The following is a 22,179-nucleotide window of genomic DNA, read 5'->3' as shown; positions in this document are numbered from 1 at the left end:
GTATAGCTAATACATAGTATTATATTAGTTCTAGGTGTACAGCATAGTGAGTCAGCAATTCTATGCATTGCTCAGGGCTCATCATGATAAGCGTTCTCTTCATCCCCACCACCTATTCCCCTCATCACCCCCCACCGATTACCCTCTGGTAACCTGTTTGTTCTCTACAGTTAAGCATTTATTTCTTGGTTTCTCTCTTTTTTTTTTTTCTTAAATTCCACATACGAGTGAGATCATATGGCACTTTTCTTTCTCTGGCTTATTATGTTGAGCATTATACTGTCCTCCATCCATGTTGTTGCAAACGGCAAGATTTCACTCTTCACAGCTGAATACTCCTCCACTGAATATATATGCCACATCTTCTTAATTCATCAATCCATGGATGCCTGGGCTGCTTCGGTGACTTGGCGGTTGTAAATAATGCTGCAGTAATCATAGGGGTGCATGTATCTCTTTCAATTTGTGTCTTCATATTGTCTTGGTTTAATTCCCAATTGTGCAATTACTGGATCATGGGGCAGGTCCATTTTCAACTTTTTGAGGAACCTCTATACTGTCTTCTACGGTGGCTGTACTGTTTACATTCCTACCAACAGAGCACGAGGGTTCCCATTTCTTCACATCCTCACCAACACGTATTTTTCTTGTGTTTTCTAGTTTAGCCACTCAGACAGGTGTGAGGTGACATCTCATTGTGGTTTTGATTTGCATCTCCCTGATGCTGAGGGATGTGGAGCATCTTTTCATGTATCTGTTGGCCACCTGTATTTCCTCTTTGGAGAAACCTCTGTTCATGTCTTCTGCCCTTTTTTTTTTTTTAAAGACTTTATTTATTAAAGAGAGAGAAAAAGAGAGAGAGAGAGAGAGAGAAGAGAGGGAGAGAACAAGAGCGCACAAGCAAGGGGAGTAGCAGGCAGAGGGAAAAGTAGGCTCCCCATAGAGAAGGAAGCTCAACATGAGACTCGATCCCAGGACCCTGGGATCATGCCCTATGCTGAAGGCAGGTGCTCAACCGCTGAGCCACCCAGGCATCCCAGCTTTGTTTCTGTTTATGGAACTGTCAATACTCTATACTCCTCTGTGTTACTTCAAATAAAAGTCTTCATTTTATTTTTTTTAAGTCGGCTCCAAGCCCACTGTAGGGCTTGAACTCACAACCTGGAGATGGAGCATCGTGTGCTCTACTGACTAAGCCAGCCAGGCTCCCCACAAGTAAAAGCCTTTAAATGCACACAGGGTGTGACGGTGCATGGGGGGCCCACATCAGGCTGCTCTCAAGCATCTGACTTCCACTCACCACCAGGAGATCACATGCACGCCAGCTAAGATTTTATGTAAACATTCATATTCTCAGCTTCATTTTTAAAAGGCTTCAAATAATAGCAGGAGACTGAGGATGCTAGAGACTAGATATGGCATTTCCAATGAAGTAATTTGGGAGCTAAGTGGAAGGGCACGTTGAAGTCATTTTCCCTTATTCTTTTTTTTTAAATATTTTATTTATTTATTCATGAGACACACACACAGAGAGGCAGAGACTAAGTCAGAGGGAGAAGCAGGCTCCCTGAAGGGAGCCCGATGTGGGACTCAATCCCAGGACCTGGGGATCACACGCTGGGCCAAAGGCAGATGCTCAACCACTGAGCCCCCCAGGTGTCCCAATTTTCCCTTATTCTAAATCTTGAAGAGAAGCACGTTAGGCAAGAACGAAAACCAGAGCTCTAGGTTTTCTAGTCTCAACAACGAATTCAGATTCAGTCATTTCCATTTGACTCCCCGACCAGCTCATTATCTGTCTGTAGAGTTATAACCAGGCTGCATCCTACGGTAACCACTTAACTTAAAACTAAACTTTAATCCCACCAGGGGGATAACTGTCATCATTTAAATCCACAAAATACATTTGGCTTTCAACCCTGCAATGTATTGCCTGTGCATGGGCTCCACTTGACTGAACTTATAGGTTCCCAAAAATTGTGTCTTTCAATTTCCCTTATATCTCCCAAAATGTCAACTCTAGGACTTTGCAGATAAGGAACCAGAAATGACGATTTAATATTACGGCAAAGAGAAATCAGGGCCTAACCCACGTCGATTACCTTGTTAGTGCATTTTACACCAAAGAAACGTAACTAGCTTATCTTGGAAAAACACAATCGCAAACTTATCTCTGTGTTCCCACTACACGAACTGATCGAACAGTCTGGTACCATTCCATTTGAGTTAAATAGCGGCATTTATAAACGGTGTCACATGACCACACGTGCCATGCAAAGCTCTCAGAACCTGACGGTGGGGGTCAAATCCCATTCTAATGAAACAGATCCGAAAACAAAATTTTGGGATGTCATTTAATGGCCCATCTGTGGTGAAACTATTCCTTCCAGTTTCAGATGAAGCACACAGCTCGGGTAACTGTGCTCGTAGCCCCCGGCTCGGGACTTTCTCCTGTTCCGCACCCCAGGTCACTTGTAATGGGAAGGGCTCAGGACTCTGCCCCTCGGCCCTAACCAAGAGTCCATCACCCTCCTCCTCCATCTCAATTCCCTCCCAATGCACCACGTTTTATTTATTTTTTTAAAAAATTATTTATTTATTTATGATAGTCACACAGAGAGAGAGAGAGAGAGAGGCAGAGACATAGGCAGAGGGAGAACCAGGCTCCATGCACCGGGAGCCCGACGTGGGATTCGATCCTGGGTGTCCAGGATCACGCCCTGGGCCAAAGGCAGGCACCAAACCGCTGTGCCACCCAGGGATCCCTGCACCACGTTTTAAAATAAATTCAGCTCATACGAGAATACATATAAAAATAGCGTGTGGACCCCCAACGTGCTCTTGCTACAGAAGCCAGTGCCCATGTGACCCGAACACAAAGATGACGACGACACCTGTTACACAGAAATCTGCCGATACTCATAGGCTGATGTAAATGTGTTCATCACAGAATTGCTATGTTACAATCTGCTGGCAGAGAAACAGACTCGTGGAGAGTACTAGAAACTCGATGTCGAAATTGGATTCTCCCTGCAATTCAATAGTAGTATTCCTCAAAGTGATCAATTCCCAAATGGAAAATGCAGTCATTTCTTGGCTAAAAGGCATACCGTAAATGAGGCTCAACTACCATCTACAGGATTCTTTTTCAGGAAGTTCTTTACCCAAAGCCATTTTTCTCGCATAAGCACTGCAATCAGCAGCAATAACGATGCTCAAGGTTAAGGTGATGCGTCTACTCATCCTAGCAAGCCTTTAGTCTTCGATGTACATACCCACAGTGTGGATAGGTTTCCTATAGGGCATCAGGCCAAAATTGTATTGAAAAATCCCTCTGGCATGGAACAGAGGCAAAGCAAACCCCATGATCTTCTGTAGCTTCTCCTGCACAGTTCGAAGCCATGAGCCTTCAGGGTTGTTAACTTGCTTAAATAGTTCGTTTTCTCCAAAAGAAAACACCGGGACCAAGGAGGCACTACAAATAACAAAGGGGGGAAGAATATGCATTTTTTTTCAAGGAAAAAGATTTAAGTATTTTCTTCTGTTCAGAGACTTCTGCAACATATCCCAACCACTTTCCAAAGTCCCCACATCTCCCTGTACCACTAAGTTCACATCCCACACAGTGAAACCGACTTCTGTTTGAAACCCTTTGGGGACGTATTTTAGCAGGTCAATGTCTCGTGGGATTTTATTCCATAGAAAAATCAAGGCCCCAGGAGGCTTCTTTTCTACCTATCGTTGGGGCCATGATTCGTTTGTTCATTGGGCTGGACGTTTATACTCTGTATATATAAAATTTTGTATTTTTGTTTTTTAAAAAAGGATTCTATTAACTTATTATTTTAAAGATTTTATTTGTTTATTCATGAGAGAGAAGGGGGGGCAGAGACACAGGCAGAGGGAGAAGCAAGCTCCATGCAGGGAGCCTGACGCAGGACTCGATCCCGGGACTACAGGATCACACCCTGGGCTGAAGGTGGCGTTAAACCGCTAAGCCACCCGGGCAGTCCGGATCTATTTATTTATTTGACAGAGAGAGAGAGAGAGAGAGAGAGAGAGAGAGAGAATATGAATATGAATGAGAGGCAGGGAGCAGCCCTGGGAAAGAGAGAAGCAGCCTCCCTGCGGAGCAGGGACCCATGTGGGGCTCGATCCCAGGACCTGGGATCATGACCGGAGCCGAAGGTATAGGCCGAACTGACTGAGCCACCTGGGCCCCCCCCCCGTTTGCTTTGCCTTTAAAGGTAAGTTTAACTTCTGGCTCCCACGGGGCTGAGCTCCCTCAGTGGGACGGTTGTACCCATTTTCCACGAACATCCACATCTGCTTTTACCGTAGGGTCAGCTAAGAGGAAGTCTGCTTTAAGGACGAGAAAAATTACCTTATTTCTTGTGTTCATTTAATGATGCCTTAACTTCTCTACCCCAGGTACTGGAAACGAGAAGCGACTTACCCATGGGTCAAAGCCACTTTAACAAATCCTTTCCGCTGGCGGATGAACAGAGTGAATTTTCCAGGATGGGCATCCAGCGATTCTTCTGCACCCCCAAGAACAATGACTGAAATGTTTCCACCTCCCTCCTTGCTCAGCACATAGGACACACTTTTCTTAGAAACTGAGACTGACCCTTAATGAAGAAAATAAAAGGGCTTAAGTATTTAGCGTGTCTTAAAAATGAAAATATTCTTCACCATAATGTTCTTTGACGTCAGTGAACATTTAACAAAATTCCCGGGCCTGCTTACATTTGGAACAGCTTATATTTATAATTTTGTCACAGCCAGATAGATCTTTGGTAACATATTCCATTAGTAAGATCTAACATTTCGGCAGGTGATGGGTTAGGTCGTTAAAATGTCACTTGTTATTAGATTCACCACCTATTTGGGTGGGCTGTACACTTGCTCAACTCTACGGACTCTATTCATATTGTATGATAAGTAAAAGGTGCCTTGTGCAGTTGTTCAGTGTACAACCTGCATAGCTGTACATGGTGACCTTGACCACTACCACCCTGGTGAATCTTGGCTCAGGATCAAAAAGCATATCCTTTCCAAGAGGTTACACTGGATCTTCTGAACACAAAAGGGCCTGTTTTCAGATATCCTATACGGGTTGTTTCCCAAACTTAGATTTATAGTGTAAATGGTGTTTAAAAATTCAGACATTTGACAAATAACCAGATCTTTACATAGTTCCAAAAATGTCTAGTCTGATTTTAGTGAATTGTTTATTGAAGACAGTCATATAATTGTTCAGTCTTTGTACCAGGCATTTTCCTACAGAAAAATAACGCTTAAAGATTCCTTTTCAGACTTTGAACATACTATGTACTCTTGGAGGAAAATACCATGAAGTCTTAAAGGAAAAGAGTAAAAATGAAAACACAAGCCACTCATGACCTGTATTTCAGAGATAATTGCTTTTTAAAGTCTTATCATTTTCTCCCATTCTTGGCTTTAACCATTTTCTTTGAGTCATACAAGAATGCGTCAGACAGGCTTTATTAAGACACAACACACTTCACTTCTCAAAGGAAAACTATATGCTCATTTTACTGTGAGATCCTATTACTGGGGGAATAGAAAATGATTCAGGATTCCGAGTGACCAACCACTTACTAAGGAGGCAGAGGGTGGCGGGGGTGGGTGAGGACAGAGAAGCTGAGTCTCAATGGGTTTGAACTTCCCCTGAGTTCAAGGCATCACCATTCTGCCCTGCGTGCGCTGAGCGGGAGCTGGAGGCATTACTTTCATTGGAAAGAGGGCCTTGGGGGCTACCAGACCCTGGCTCTCCTCTGGCCACGCCTCCGGTCCCTCTCTAGGCTCTGCTGATAGGCCATCCTTAAAGGCTGCTCGGTCTTAGGGCTCTAAGAACTGCATATATTCATTCCTCTAAAATCTCTATGTTGGAACCCTCATCCCCCATAGGATGGTATTAAGAAATAGGGCCTTTAGGAAGTAATGGGGTCATGAGAACATAGCCCCCCAAATGGGATCTGTGTTCTTATAAAAAGAGGGAGGGAGGTAGGGTGCTGTCTCTCCGTCATGTGAGGATGTAACAGGATGGCTGCCCTTCAGCCAGAGAGGGTCTCGAACTGGACCCTGGATCTGCCAGGGCCTTAATCTTGGATATCCCGTCACCCGGGCTACAGTTCTGTGTTACAGCAGGCTGAACTAAGACAGGCTCCTTCTTGGTCCGTGATCCTTCTAATGTTATCTACACACGTGGACTCAACTAACACTTACGTGTGCCGAGCTCTCCTAAATCTATCTCCTGGGATGTCTTCCTCCCATAATTCCTTTTATAAAAAATTTAAAATTTTTTTTAGTTTTTAAAAAGATTTTATTCATGAGAGTCACAGAGAGAGGCAGAGACACAGGCAGAGGGAGAAGCAGGTTCCCTGCGGGGAGCCCGATGTGGGACTTGATCCCAGGACCCTGGATCATGACCCAAGCCAAAGGCAGACGCTCAACCACCGAGCCCCCCAGGCGCCCCTCCACACTTCCCATACTTCCAAGGACATTTCTACCTTGGTAACTCAAAGACACCTCGAACTCCATGTTCCTAAACCCGGTGCGCTGCACTCTTTCTCAATGTCATTCTCGCAACATCACCTCTCGGAGAAACCGGGACCATCACCTATCTTGTCATCCAGGTCAGAAGTGCAGCTCCTCCCATATAGACCCCCCCCCCCCCGCAGCAACCACGTCAACTCGTCACTTGTTCCTTGGTTCAACACACTCACTGAGCACCTGCTACAGGCCGGACGCCGTGTCAGGTGTGATGACGTGACACAGACAGTTGCTACCCTCCCGAGGAGCATCCAGCACGAGGCTCGTCTCATCTACCAGCTGTTGCTCACACCGGCTCCTCCGAGCCGTGCTTGGCTGTGGGGCCCGAGCTCTGCTCCCTGCCGACCCCGAGGCACGCGGCAAGGGCCACGGCCTTCAACCACGCGGCAAGCCCTGGTGGGCCCCGACGAGGACGGAGTCACCGAAACGGACCAAGAGGAACGGGCCGGACTTACGAGGGGCAGAGATCTCTTGGGTAAGAGCGAAGCAGGCGCTGCTCGCAAGGGACCTCTGCGACTCCGTTGGCTCCTTGCCACACGGGCTCGGCACACACGGGGGCTCTCAGGCCGTGGCGGCAGCGAGACGGGCGGGGGTCAAGGGCCGCCGCGGCCCAGGCTGTCCTAGCAACCTGGCTCCAGGGAAATAAAGGAGGACTCGGCACACGCTGAGATAAGGACCTCCCTAAAGCTCTACCAGCCACAAGGCTGGACGTTTTTATTTAGCTCTTCGGGTATCTCAAGTATGGCACAAAGGAGAAGATGGCACGTTGTCACAAGCCAGAGGGAACAGGCACGTTTCATCCCAAATGGCAGCTCAGGCAAATGGCAGGGACTGTGGGGGCCCCAAACGGAGGCAGACTCTTAAGGCTGATCATATGCATGTGACATGGCCACGGGGCGGGGGTACCCACATACCCACATCTCTTGGGCCATAAATTTGCCACACCTGCTCTCTGTTACCACTACCCCCAGCTCATCTGTGGCTTGGAATCCGCAAACAGGATACTGTAGATATATTTCTGTGCTTTTTTGAAATTAAAAAAAAAACTTCCCCTTTAATTTTTTTTTTTTCCTTTTATAAAAATAACCGAATCAAGGACCACAAACCACGGAAGGGATTTTTTTTTTTTGTGGGCACCTATGGTAGTTTGGAGGTTCGGTGCACCCTCTAGAGGCCAGATGCAGTGACGGCCAGGCTGGACAGAGAGCCCAGGGCCATACGTGGGTGAAGGTCCATCCACAGAACCCAGCCAGGGATCCCGGTCTGCCGGGGCTTAGTGATTTCCTATCAGGTGTGTTATGACAACAGAGGCTTGAGAAATAGAAAGAAACAAAACCTGGAAGACCCTGGAAAATTCTATCTCTGGATATGCCACTGAAATATCTCTGAATTTGCCATCCTGAAATTACAAATTTTCCAAAAGAGGCTATCAACTTTTCTTTATACTCTGGAAATGCGAGGCCATGATAATTAACACACGCAATGACCATACACATAAAGCGGTCTGTAAGGTATTGCAGGTCACGCTGGGTCAGGAAGGTGGTCAGGTTGGAAAACCAAATAAACCTGAACCCCTCAAATTGAAGTGAGAGCCGTTAACTCAAGCTTAGCCTCTGGGGACACTCAGAGAGTGTCTTCTTAGCATCCCAGCTAAATTTTATTCCTGGAATTGGTAGAGTCCTGGTTTCATTAATCAAGAGTCTTCCACTAGTTCAGAGAGGGCAGAGTAGAATGAACTCATTTCTGAGCCAAGTTATAGTTAATCTGGGAAGAAAAAGACAGGTTAAGTTTGCTTAGTTTATACACAGCCATTGCTTCAAGGCATGTGGAGGACATTTCCCACCTCTGAGGCTCATAAACACATGCAAAGTGCCTCCCCAAAGGTGTAATCTCTCGCTTGTTTGACCCAGGATCCTTTTTTCCCCACATCTGGATGCACAAAATGCATTCATCAATTTATATGCTTTCATTGAATTAACATCTACTGGACATTCGTGGAGTCCAGGCACTATGCTAGACACCCGGGGTGGAAAAGAAAGACACAGTCTATGTCCTCCTGGAGCTTCCAGTCCAGCGGGGGAGCCTAGAATCATCTGAGCAGCATATGAGGCACCAGACAGGGCTGCAGACACAGGGTTTGACGAAGGAACTGTAAACCTGTGTTTGGGAGGGAACACCCTGTGTAGTCCTGCCACCTGACAACGCTGTAGGAACAGTGACCTGCCTTCACTTACCGCTAGTCATCAGATATTCTCGAAAGAGAGGACACCGGAACCAAAATGGGAGCACGTGAAGATACGCAGTGAAGCCAGGAAACAGCTCCTCGAAGTCTGAATGATTCGTACAAAAATTTCCAAAGGCTCCAGCAACAAGCACTCCGTGCGGGTGAAACCCAAATATATAGTTGTGACTTGGATCCAGATCCCAAGTTTTGATGAGCTACAGTATATAATGAGTTTAAAAACAAAACAAAACAAAACAAAAAAAAACACAGTCCCAGATTAGTTTCCAGTAAGAAACAAAGCAAAACAAAACAATCTCATGATTAGTTTTTATGTCAAAAGGAAACGGGAAATACGACTTGTGTTGTTCTCTGGGTTAGAGCTGTTTCCAAATTTACAAACTGTTTCCTGAGCCCAGAGACTTGAGAAATTAATAGAAATAAATAGAAAACCTGGAAGACCTTGGAAAATTCTCTCTCTCCACAAAGCCTTCGAAATGGTGTCAATTTAGCTTAGGTCCCATTTAGTCACTTGGGTCAAAGAAAAAAGGCTTTTTCCCTCTGGAAGGAGAAAAGCCTGACCTATCTGTGATGAAAACAAATTTCCATTCTTCTCCCCGCTCCAAATAATACTACAGAAAACCAATGTACTCACGTGAATTGGAAAATAGTCCTTAAAATACCTCCAAACGGTCCAGCTTCTGACCCAGTTGGATCTCCTGCCTCCCTGCTCTGGGGTCCGCCAGTCAAGGCAAAGCCATGTTAGATAAGGGACGTAGAGGAACCAATAGTTGTGCACGATCAGTACCACTATGATTCCGATGCACACCTGCGCTGTAGGAACAGGGAAGACCTCAGGGGTCAGGTCAGTTAGCATCTGCTCACTGGACTATATAATCAGGGGTCCACGGCAGGGGGACTTAATTCACAAAGTGTGTTAAACTGAGCCTCAGTTCGAGGGAGGTAATATAACAAGACAGCAATGATATAGGGTCATTTAACATTTATTGGATATTTCCTACATGCCAAGTATTGGATTGTGTGCTCTGCCGAAATAGTTTCATTTAATCCTTATGCAGCTGCAGTATCAATGGAGCAGCCACAGTCCTTTCCAAAGAATTAAAAATGGCAGAGAGAGGTTGAATGAATTGCCCAAGCCCCAGGGAAAGGAAGTGGTTGTTCTAAATCCACAGTCCACTCTCCAAGCCCATGGTCTATACCACCTCCCTGACATAATTTTTGGAGGAATCATTGCTGAACAAGGAACGCAAAGGAGTCCCTGCTACAAGTATTCACCTTGCTGGGCAGCCGTTAATTGTGTGCCCACAAAGGGGGAACATTCTTTTTTTTCTCCCCCAAAGATTTTATTTATTTATTCTGAGAGACACACAGAGAGAGGCAAAGACACAGGCAGAGGGAGAAGCAGGGTCCCTGCGGGGAGCCCAGTGTGGGACCCGATACCAGGACCCCGGGGTCACACCCTGAGCCAAAGGCAGATGCTCAATCACTGAGCGACCCAGGTGCCCCCAGAAGGAACATTCTAGCAACAAACTCTGTTTTCAGGATCTCTATGGCCAGAGACAGAAATAGCATAGGAGGAACCCCCCCCTTTTTTTTTAAAGATTTTATTTATTTATTCATGAGAGACAGAGAGACAGAGGCAGACACAGGCAGAGGCAGAAGCAGGCTCCATGCAGGGAGCCCGACGTGGGACTCGATCCCAGGTCTCCAGGATCAGGCCCTGGGCTGAAGGCGGCGCTAAACCGCTGAGCCACCCGGGCTGCCCCAGGAGGAACTCTTTATATCATAGCTCATCTATCACGACTTGCAACATTTCATTATGACAAAGCAAAACCCAAATTGTTTATGCACCTACTGACATAACTTCAAATACATGAAGCAAGAATTGACAAAACCTGACCTGGGTAGTCGTCATGAGAATGTTTGCCTTAAGGTACTGCATGCAGTAAGCCAAGCTAGACATTTTCCTCTTATGTCTGTGCTATTAGACACTAAAAAATACTTCTAGAAAGAAAGATATGAGGCACCTGGGTGGCTTAGTCAGTGAAGCGTCTGACTCTTGATTTCGGCTCAGGTCATGATGTCAGGATCCTGAGATTGAATCCCAGGTCTCCAGCTCAACACTCAGCCAGAGGTCTGCTCAACATCCTCTCCCTCTCCCCCACCCACCCCCACTTGCATGCTGTCTCTTAGATAAATAAATAAATCTTTGAAAAAGAGAGGGACACCTTGGTGGCTCAGGGGTTGAGCATCTGCCTTTGGCTCAGGGTGTGATCCCAGGATCTGGGATCGAGTCCCATATCGGGCTCCCCGTAGGGAACCTACTTCTCCCTCTGCCTGTGTCTCTGCCTCTCTCTGTGTCTCTCATGAATATATAAATCTTTAAAAAAAAAAAAAGAGGGAGAGAGAATTATATTAATGAGAGAGAAAGGGGAGCATAAAGTCATAAAGCTTGGCACACAGCATGCTCTCAATAAATGCCACCTGCTCCTGTAAGGAGTATCCTTGGCTCTTCCTCCTCCGGTACGTGCTGTAGTCTTGGTTTTGGAGCTGACTTCCATCCCCCAAACTCCTGCCTACTGCCTGTCAACTGTGTTACAGAGACTTTTGTTCCAAACCATCATGGTACCTGATTAACAGCACCCTGACCTATTATTACAGTTTGGGAAATGAATTTTTTTTTTTTTTTTTGCCAAAAATAACCCCACGTATATTTCTGGAGACACAGAAATCAATAAAGAGCCCAGTATCGGTTTAACCTAAATACAGAGTGGACCCCCATGAGAGGACCGGGCTGCTCTGTCTACGGTAGGCCAAAGTTTGTGCACTTTGGCCGCGTGCAAGGTTAAGGGAGGATGCGCCCTCTCCCCTCCCGGGTGTCCTGTTGCATTCTGGAACAGTCGGCCAAGTTTCCACGGCCCCAGAAGCACAGCCGAACACGGTGTCCTCTGCCCTCATTCCTACCAGGATCATTTCATTTTGCTTCACCTGCTTCCCTCTGCCCAGGGCCCAGGGCTGACAATTCGCCACTGTTGGTTAATGTTCCCTTTATTTTACTAAAATGTGTAAAAAAAAAAAAAAATGTGTAAGAAACTCAGAAAGGTCTCATCACCCCGGGCTCTACGCTATATCAGGGGAGGCTTGATGGAGGAGGGATCGAAGGGGACAGTTCCTGGCGGCGACTGCCTCCCTCGAGCAGCGTCTGTTTCTCTCCTCCCAACCCTCACGGCGCACAGTCCTGTTCCCATTCTGCAGATGTGGAAACTGAGGCTCAGCGATTTTTTTTTTTTTTTAAGGATCCAAAGGGCTTGAACCTGGATCTGCCGAATTCTTAAACCCATATGCTTTTTTTTTTTAAAACCAAACCAAACTAGTCTTAGCTCATGGCAACAGCACCGTAAACTAGCAAATTGTTATCACAAGCGCAGCAGCAGGCTCAGAGGCATAAAAAAAAAAAAAAAAAAAAATCAGGCAAACGAGAGGTTTCTGTTTTCCTCACTATGATAGAGAAACTGAGACCGAAAGCACACGAACTTAATTTGAACCAAGAAGAGGCAAGAGCAGATCCAGAAAGAGAGTCCGCGGCTGCCGGGTCAGCGTTCCCCTGAACCCAACCCCACACGCACTACTTGAACGCGTGTCTCTTCAGCAGCCACTAAACGTGCCACCTGGATGGCGGTTCAGCCGAGGATCTGGAGTTGGGCTGCTCACGCTGGAACCTGCCACCGAGCAGCTAGCTGCCCGGCCTGCGGCGGGTTCTTTTACTCCTTGAACCTTAATCCCTGCACCTGTGACCTGAGCCCAGCACATCACCTGCCTCCAGGGACTGCAGGGAAATAAACGTAGAGACGTCATGGGCCTGGCCCGCAGCAAGCACCTGACCAACGGGCGCCAGCATTATAGCAACCGTGTTCACCTTTACACCATTACACCTGCAGAGAGTGCAAAAAGTAAAAGCAGGTAAAATATCACCCACCTTCTTGTCACTCAACAAAAAAAAGTATTGTTAAAATTTTCCTTGCGGTCTTTTTTTTTTTTTCCCCTATGAACAGGTTGTTTCCGTAACATGGTTGATCACATTTTGAAAAAAATTTTCCATATTGCGGGGACGCCTTGGTGGCTCAGTGGTTGAGCATCTGCCTTTGGCTCAGGTCATGACCCTGGGGTCCCAGGATCGAGTCCCTAATGGGCTCCCCACAGGGAGCCTGGTTCTCCCTCTGCCTGTGTCTCTGCCTCTCTCTGTGTGTCTCTCATGAATAAATACATAAAATCTTAAAAAAAAAATTTTCTGGGGCAGCCCCGGTGGCCCAGGGGTTTAGTGCCGCCTGCAGCCCAGAGTGTGATCCTGGAGACCTGGGATCGAATCCCACATCAGGCTCCCTGCGTGGAGCCTGCTTCTCCCTCTGCCTGTGTCTCTGCCTCTCTCTGTGGGTCTCTCGTGAATAAATAAAATCTTTAAAAAAAATTTCCATATCGTATCTCTCGTGATGACCTCACACTGTTTCATATCATAAATCTGGTATTAAAACCTCTTCATAAATGGTTTTTGATGGCTGATGGACATTCCATTGACTGGGAATACCAATTCAACCATTCTTTTCTTTTTGAAAACATGGGCTTCTAGCAGATTTTCTCTCTAAACATAATCTCGCATAACATTTCCCCACATTTCAATTTATTTCTAGTGGACAGTCGGTCAGTAAAACCCTGGATCACCAAGCATCAACACCTGTCACTTGATACACTTTGATCCTTCGCAGTCCAAAGGAGCTGTTCTAATTTTAACTCCCACTCCACACATTGCATACATTCTTTAATATTCCGTATCATGAACAGCACCAAAATAGCTTTTGAAATCCCATGATCCTAAGTCGGATGGAAAGAAGAAAACATCAAAAAAACCAGGTGACCAGATCACCTCTCTTTTCTATTCTTAGCTCATTAAGCAATCCCAGGTAACACGACTCTCCTGAATTGGAGGTCAAAAAGATACAAAAGTCTACTCCAGCACAATGTGCAGTTTTCAAAACTGAGGTTGATACCTTCGAAAACAGCCTTGATCCACCAACCAGGCTGCACCGAAGGCCTGACATTTCAGTTGCTTCAACTGAGGCTAATGTTGAATGGAAAGCCCCTCGCCAGCCTCTATCTTTCATCCTCCATTATAACCTCACACCCGTACATTCTACTTCCTCTACATCATCAGGAAGCTGCTTCCCCCTCACTTTTTATTGGGGTGAAACTCACATAAATTAACAATTTTCAAGAAATCAATCTGGTGACACTTAATACATTCACAATGCTGTATAACTACCACATGTACCTGGTTGCAAAATACTCAGATCACTCAAAAATATAACCCTGAACCCATCAGGCAGTTATTCCAATTCCCTTCTTTTATGCCCCAGCCACCACCAATCTGCATTACGTTTCTAAGGATTTACCTGCTCTAGGTATTTCATAGAAATGGAATGATCCAATATGTAAGCTTGTGTAGACTTTCACTTAACATCAGGTTTTTGAGGCTCATCCATCTTGAAGTATGTATCAGTGCGCACCTATCGTATGAGTATGTATTCGTTCTCCTTTAGGGCTGAATGATGTCCCCCTGTATGGGCCATATGACGATTCGTTTACCCATTCATCTGTTCAACAGTCGTCATTCAACATTTGGGCAGTTCCTACCTTTTGGCTCCTGTGAATAATGCCGCATGCCCCACCTGCCTCAACAGTACTAAACGTCAGAAATGAGGCTCGGCCAAAATGTAGGGCATTGTCGTTAAATGTAACATCACCAATAAAGGGACAAAATGACATGATGCCTCTTGATATGACCTAACGGGAAATACGCCTCTTCACCTTTGTGATCTTTTTGCAAAAATGGTTAACCTGACTCGAATCATGACAACATAATTAGGCAAGTCCAGACTCTGGGACATTCTATAAGATAATCAGCTGGGGCTCTTCAGAAAAATACCAGAGTTACAAGAGATTAAAAAACAAGAGGTGGGACACCCGGGTGGCTCCATCGGTTAAGCATCTGCCTTCAACTCTGGTCCTGATCCCAGGATGCTAGGATCGAGCCTGTGTCCTGTCGGGCTCCCTGCTCAATGGGGAGTCTGCTTGTCCCCCTTGCTCATTCTCTCAAATAAAATCTTAAAAAAAAAACAAAAACAAAAAAACCAAAGGTGTAGGAGCTGGTCTGTCTTTAAAGGAAAATTTGAAGACCGTTAAGGAAATCTGAATATGAACCATATATTAAATAAGATTATTATATCACTGACAAACTTCTTGGGTATGATATCTGGATTGTGATTATGAAGAAAATCCTTGTTTTCGGGACGCCTGGCTGGCTCAGCAGTTCAGCGTCTGCCTTTGACTCAGGGCGTGATCCCGAGGCCTGGGATCGAGTCCCGCGTCAGGCCCCTGCAGAGAGCCTGAGTCTCTGCCTCTCTCTGTTCTCTCTTGAATGAATAAATAAAAAATCTTTTTAAAAAAGGAAAAAAAAATCCTTGTTTTCAAGAGGCACATTCTATAGTATTTAGCATGAAGTACCATGATGTTTACAGCTTAATTTCTCACTTCCAAATGGTTCAACAGCAGCAATAACAAAGTGTGTGGAGAGGGACAGAACGTGACGGTGGCAAATGTAGAAAAACTCTAAGAGCTGGTGAATCCAGGTTTAAAAAAATGCTTACTGAACTATTCTTTCAGTTCTTCTGCAGGTTTGAAACTTTCCATAATTAAAAGATGGGAGGAAATGCATGAACCACACATGTAAGTGATCACAGCAGGTGAAGCGCTGCTGCGTGGCTGGGACCGCGTGGGAGCCTCACGGAGCCTGCACCGCAGCCTCGAAACAGTCTTGACTTTCAAACTCTCATGTGGTGCAGACGGGATGATGGATTCAACACTCACCTCTGGCTTCAAAGCTGCCTTGGGGTTTCCCCAGCTTTATAGAAAAGAAGGGTTCTAGCACAACCAGGGATGAAGATTATATTCTTTCCATGAACTGAAGGCTTCTGGCAAGGAGTCGGGGCAGGGTCTACACTTTTTGGGGTGGGGGGAGGCCCCTCGGGGCTCAGGTGGTGGCCACAAGCCACCTCTGCTGCAGGCACTACCGCTCTTCCCCTGCGGCTCCCACCCATTCTGACCCAGTGCACACACCTGGATGCCGACAATCAGTGCAAGGGCGCTGAGCCAGAAAGTACGCGTGCAAGGGCACCGTGCAGTGTCTAAGCCGGGGCAGATGCTCGTCAGTGTTGGCAGAATTTGAAAAGTCGATGAATCCTTAATAACGTGTTTTGCCTTATAGGCACTTCTTCAAAGACCTGATGTAGATAAATTGGTTAAGTCCCTATAAGTTCTAGGCTTAACTATCTATCGGTTTTTCAAAATTTAAGACAGTGATATTTATACCATGGAAAAATAATTGGTTAAAGAAACTTAGTTAAAAAAAAAAAAGAAAGTTAATTCACAGAAAGCTTCTAGAATAGTGATGGTATATGGGAAACTCTCAATAAATGTTATTAGCCCTGACTGCCTGAGACCTTCAAAAACACCAATGGTGGGGCACCTGGGTGGCCCAGCGGTTGAGCATCGGCCTTCAGCTCAGGTTGTGACCCCAGGGTCCTGAGATCGAGTCCCGCATCGGGGCCCTGCAGGGAGCCTGCTTCTCCCTCTGCCTGTGTCTCTGCCTCTCTCTGTGTGCCTCTCATGAATAAATAAATAAAATCTTAAAAAACAAAAACACCAATGGCACACAGTTCAATCCAAAACGTTATTTGTTTTATTCTCCAGTATGTAGATAACTTCAGTAAAAATTAATTAATTTTTAAAAAGATTTTATGTATTTATTCACGAGAGACAGAGAGAGAGAGAGGCAGAGACACAGGCAGAGGGAGAAGCAGGCTCCACGCAGGGAGCCCAACGTGAGACTCAATATCAGGTCTCCAGGATCAGGCCCTGGGCTGAAGGCGGAGCTAAACCACTGAGCCACCTGGGCTTCCCATTAAAAATTAATTTTAAAAAAATAAACAGGAGGGGAAAATATGCCAAAATATTAATAATAATTACTTATGAATGAGAATATGGAATTTTCCTAGGGTCTTTATTTTTTAAATTTTATTTATTTATGATAGGCACACAGTGAGAGAGAGAGAGGCAGAGACACAGGCAGAGGGAGAAGCAGGCTCCATGCACCGGGAGCCCGACGTGGGATTCGATCCCGGGTCTCCAAGATCGCGCCCTGGGCCAAAGGCAGGCGCTAAACCACTGCGCCACCCAGGGATCCCCTTCCTAGGGTCTTTAAAAGCTCTTCTACACTTTTCAATTTTTCTAATAATTAGTCCAAATTATCTTATACTCAAAAGATTATTTTTTAAAAAAGAAATGGCTCCGCTAGAAAGAAAAGAAAAAACTGTAGAACAAATCTACTTATGTAAGAATATTTTCATCTTGAACATGATTCTATTAAATTTCCATGAGCAACAGCATCAGAAAAATATTGCAAAAACCACTTAAGTTTTTTTACTTGGATTAAATATTAAGAAATAATTAAATATTTAAATAATTACATAATTGAAAACATGTAATTTGTATGTGTATCCTTCCCACTTGTATCCAAGAGGTTTTCATTTTTCCTCTATGACAAATTTTTCCTATACATATTTTAACCATGTAACGGGATGGAGGAAGAAAATGGAACTCAAGAGTTTAGCACATCACACTCTTTTCTTTCCTGTTCCTGAGGCATTATATTTCAAAACACAATCAGGGCCATCTATCAATTATAAGAATGTATGGGTAACATTCTTCTGATTTTTAAAATTCCTTTTTTTTTTTAATTTATTTATGATAGCTACAGAGAGAGAGAAAGAGAGGCAGAGACACAGGCAGAGGGAGAAGCAGGCTCCATGCACCGGGAGCCCGACGTGGGATTCGATCCCGGGTCTCCAGGATCGTGCCCTGGGCCAAAGGCAGGCGCCAAACCGCTGCGCCACCCAGGGATCCCTGATTTTAAAATTCCTGCTTGAAGGGAACTTACCTCCCAGAGTTTCTTAGGATGGTGCTAAAAGAGAAACCTCAGACCTCTCTGCAGAATGGTGCAGCTCAGTATTCCTCACATGTGGGTCTGTTCCACACGCTTTTTAAAAAGTTTTAGGGAGACAGAACTACATTTTTCTTGCTTAAAAGCAAATCCATTACTGGACCTACTTCTTCACCTAATGAATGCAAATAAATTAACAGGATCCTGCTGAAACTAGTTCCATGCTCTTGCTATTTCTGAAATGTTTACAATCTGAAAAAAAGCACAACTACTTTGAATAGCTACAAACTGAAAACTATAATAAAAGAGACAACTAAATACAACATGTGGGTTCCTTTGCTATAAAGGACATTTGTGGGGCAGTTACTGAAATGTGAATAGGGTCTATGTACGAATTAGACTGTTAAACAGTATCACTGTTATTTTTCTCATTTGGATACTTATACTGTGGTTATGTAAGAGAGTACCCTTGGTTTTAAGAAATATAAAGTACTTAACAATAAAGAGAAACCATGTCTGTGGCTTATCCTTAAAGAGTTAAAAAAATAATAATTGTGTTTGTGGAGAGAGAGGCAAGGAGAAAGAAAAGAAAACATGGTAAAATGTTGACAATTGGGGAATTTGATGAAGGAATATTAGAGTTTTTGTAATTTTCCAGAATTTTAATTTTCTACAATGAGTATTTCTGAAATTATTTCAAAATAAAGTTTAAGAAAATGTAATGGCCCTGAGACCTGCAGAATCAAAGTCTCTGGGGGAATTTGCATTTCAACAAAAATCCCCAAGTGATTCTTAAACATGCTCTGCTATAAATAAAATCACACAGCGAAGACTCAGTATTTTTGAGATCTCAATTTTCTCCAAATTAATCTATAGGCTAATCTCAATCAAAAATCAATCCCAATGAAAATCGCAGATTTTCTTGTGTGTGGACCTTGACAAGTTGATTCTAAAGTGCAAACGGAAACACAAAGAATCTATAGGATAATAACTCTGGAAGAAAAAAAATGTGTCAAGGTTTGAGGGCTAACAAGAGCTGATTCCACAAGTTATGATAAATCTACAGTAATCACATCAGCATTGTACTGCCATCAAGATAGGCAGACAGATGAATGGAACAGAACAGAGAGTCCAGAAATAAACCCACCTACGTATGCATAACTAACTTTTGTCAAAGACACAAGGGCGTGACAGCAGAGAAGGAACACATTTTGTTTTTTTTTTTTAACATATGGAGCTGGGGATCCCTGGGTGGTGCAGCGGTTTAGCGCCTGCCTTTGGCCCAGGGCGCGATCCTGGAGACCCGGGATCAAATCCCACGTCGGGCTCCCGGTGTATGGAGCCTGCTTCTCCCTCTGCCTGTGTCTCTGCCTCTCTCTCTCTCACTGTGCGCCTATCATAAATAAATAAAACAAAACAAAAAAAAATTTAAAAAAATAAAAATAAAAATAAAAAAATAAAAAAAAATAACATATGGAGCTGGAACAACTGGATTATATATATGCAAAAAATGCACTTAGGCCTTGTAGCATATGCAAAAATTAACTCCAAATGAACCACAAACCTATATATAAAACCTAAAACTATAAAACACGTAGAAGAAAATATAAAAAAATCTTTCTGACTTTGGATGAAGCAAAAATTCCTAGATAAAACACCAAACCTATCATTCACAAAAAAAATATGGGTAAATTGAACTCCATCAAAATTAAAAATTTCTGTTCTTCTAATGACTCTGTTTATACAATGAAACGAGAATCCCTAGAGTGTAAGAAAATTCTATACAGGGGATCCCTGGGTGGCGCAGCGGTTTAGCGCCTGCCTTTGGCCCAGGGCGCGATCCTGGAGATCCAGGATCGAGTCCCACATCGGGTTCCCGGTGCATGGAGCCTGCTTCTCCCTCTGCCTGTGTCTCTGCCTCTCTCTCTCTCATTCTATGTGACTATCATGAATAAATAAAAATTAAAAAAAAAAAGAAAATTCTATACAAAGTATATACCTGATAAGACTCGGATCCAGAAGAACACAGCCAACTGTCTAAACCCAATAGACAAGCAACTCAATTAAAAATGGACAAAAGAGGGATCCCTGGGTGGCGCAGCGGTTTAGCGCCTGCCTTTGGCCCAGGGCGCGATCCTGGAGACCCGGGATCGAATCCCACGTCGGGCTCCCGGTGCATGGAGCCTGCTTCTCCCTCTGCCTGTGTCTCTGCCTCTCTCTCTCTCTCTGTGATTATCATAAATAAATAAAAAAAATTAAAAAAAAAATAAAAATGGACAAAAGATTTAAACAGGCACTTGCAAAGATAAGATATACAGATAGCAAATAAGCCTAAGATGCTCATCATCATTAGCCATTAGGGAAATGCAAACTAAAACCACGATGAAACATTACTGCGTGCTTATTCACAAAGTTTTTAATAAATGGCTATATAAAGTGATGGCTAGGATCTGGAAGAGTGGTACCTTCATGTGCTGCTGGTGGGAATATAAATAGTACAAGTACTTGGGAAGAAAGTCTGGCACTTTCTTAAAAAGTTAAACCTGGGGTGTCTGGGGGGCTCAGTGGTTGAGCATCTGCCTTTGGCTCAGGGTGTGATCCTGGGATCGAGTCCTGCATCGGGCTCCCTGCTCAGAGGGGAGCTTGCTTCTTCCTCTGCCTGTATCTCTGCCTCTCTCCCCGTCTCTCATGAATAAATAAGTAAAATCTTCATAAATGAATAAATAAATAGGAAACCTGGTGATCTTTGCCACAACCTGTTATAGGTAGAAGATAGTCAATAAATGTTGGCTCCCTCTTTTGTAGCTTCCCACTTTTTAGCTAGCAGGCTGGTAGCACACAAGCTAGTATATACCATTTCAGTTCTTGAATATTAAGATTGGATGGCAGCTGATCTAGAAATCCCGCTTCTCAGTATTTATCCAAAGGAAATAAAATCACTGTCTCAAAAAGACATCTGCACCCCCTGTGTTCACTGCAGCATTGCCTACTGTGGCCAAGCCACGGAAACAACTTAAGTGTCCATAGATTAAGAAAATGTGATTTTCTATAATATATATATATATATTATTCAGTCATTAAAAAAAAAAAAAGGAAATCCTGACATTTGTGATACCACTGGAGAGACCTTGAGGATATTATGCTATGTGGAATAGATGAGACCGAGAACACTGTATGATATCATTTGTGTGTGAAATGTTAAAAAGACAACAAAAAAACTTATCCATAGAGGTGTCTGGGTGGCTCAGTTGGTGAAGCATCAGACTTGGCTTCAGCTCAGGGCATGATCTCAGGGTGGTGAGGTCAAGCCCCACATCAGGCTCCCCTCCCTCTCTAAAAACACAAACACAGAAACAAACTAATTCATAAATACAGAGAACAGATGGGTGGTTGCCTGAAGCAGGGGGCAGAGGGGTGGGCAAAATGGCTGAAGGTGGTCAAAAGGTACCAACTCCCATTTATAAGATAAATAAGTCCTGGGGGTGTAACACACAGCATGGTCACTACAGGAGACAATACTGTATTGTATTTCAAAGCTAAGAGAGTGAGTCTTAAAAGCTCTTATCACAAGGAAAAATATAACTATGTGTGGTGATAGACTTAACTTATGGTGGCCATCATTTCATAATACACACACGTATCAAATCCCTATGTCATCCACCTGAAACGAATACAATGTTATAATGCTGGATGACAGGTATTTAACATTTATCTCAAGGAAAGAGTGTTTGGTTTCATGACTAAATGAAACATTTTGGGATTTCAAAAATGTATTTCAATGTCTAAGAGCTTAAAGTCATTTCCTGGAAAGAAAATGCATGCCAAGATTCTGATTTAGAGATCTTAAAATAACGTCGTTAATAAAGACTCTTGTCACCATTGGAAGTAGCTACTACATCGACTCCTTCCTCTGAAATTGATAATTAAATGGAAGTAAGTAAGTTCTTATCCTACATTCCCAGTAAGAATTGAATTGTAGGGTATAGTCAAATGGCCCTAGATGATTGGGGGGGCGGATTATTCTTTGCATAAATTCTGGCTAGTATGTGAAGAATGAAGGATAGGATGAATTTTGGAGTCCAAATAGCGAGGATCACTGATGGAGACTCAAACCACAAGGTGAAAGGGCAACAACAGTCAATGGAGAATTTGTTTGCACATGCCAATTACCAGCCCTCAGATCACTTCCTGCCTGCACCCTGATTACTCTTAGACGCTCTTAATGGGACAACTAGACTTGATGTACATCCTGACATAATGTGACATGAAGCACACGGCAGGGTGTGGGAAGAGACCTTGCCACAAAGGT

At 44.1% G+C, this 22,179-nt stretch overlaps 1 protein-coding gene across 1 annotated transcript in view; it reads right to left on the bottom strand.

The window, feature by feature from the left end:
* The window catches only part of MOGAT1 (monoacylglycerol O-acyltransferase 1), a 33,039-nt gene that overhangs the window by 6,883 nt on the left and 3,977 nt on the right, over positions 1 to 22,179 (bottom strand). Inside the window, exons 2-5 of the mRNA XM_055345426.1 lie at positions 9,456 to 9,634; positions 8,814 to 9,018; positions 4,457 to 4,631; positions 3,276 to 3,475 (exon numbers count right to left, since the gene is read on the bottom strand). Coding sequence (XP_055201401.1) covers positions 3,276 to 3,475; positions 4,457 to 4,631; positions 8,814 to 9,018; positions 9,456 to 9,634 — 759 coding nt within the window. The remainder of the gene's footprint in view (positions 1 to 3,275; positions 3,476 to 4,456; positions 4,632 to 8,813; positions 9,019 to 9,455; positions 9,635 to 22,179) is intronic.

This window comes from Nyctereutes procyonoides, unplaced genomic scaffold (genome assembly GCF_905146905.1).
Source record: "Nyctereutes procyonoides isolate TBG_1078 unplaced genomic scaffold, NYPRO_anot_genome, whole genome shotgun sequence".
NCBI lineage: Eukaryota > Metazoa > Chordata > Mammalia > Carnivora > Canidae > Nyctereutes > Nyctereutes procyonoides.
The sequence above is the reverse complement of the archived record's forward strand: the minus strand, read 5'-3'. Positions and strand labels throughout refer to the sequence as shown.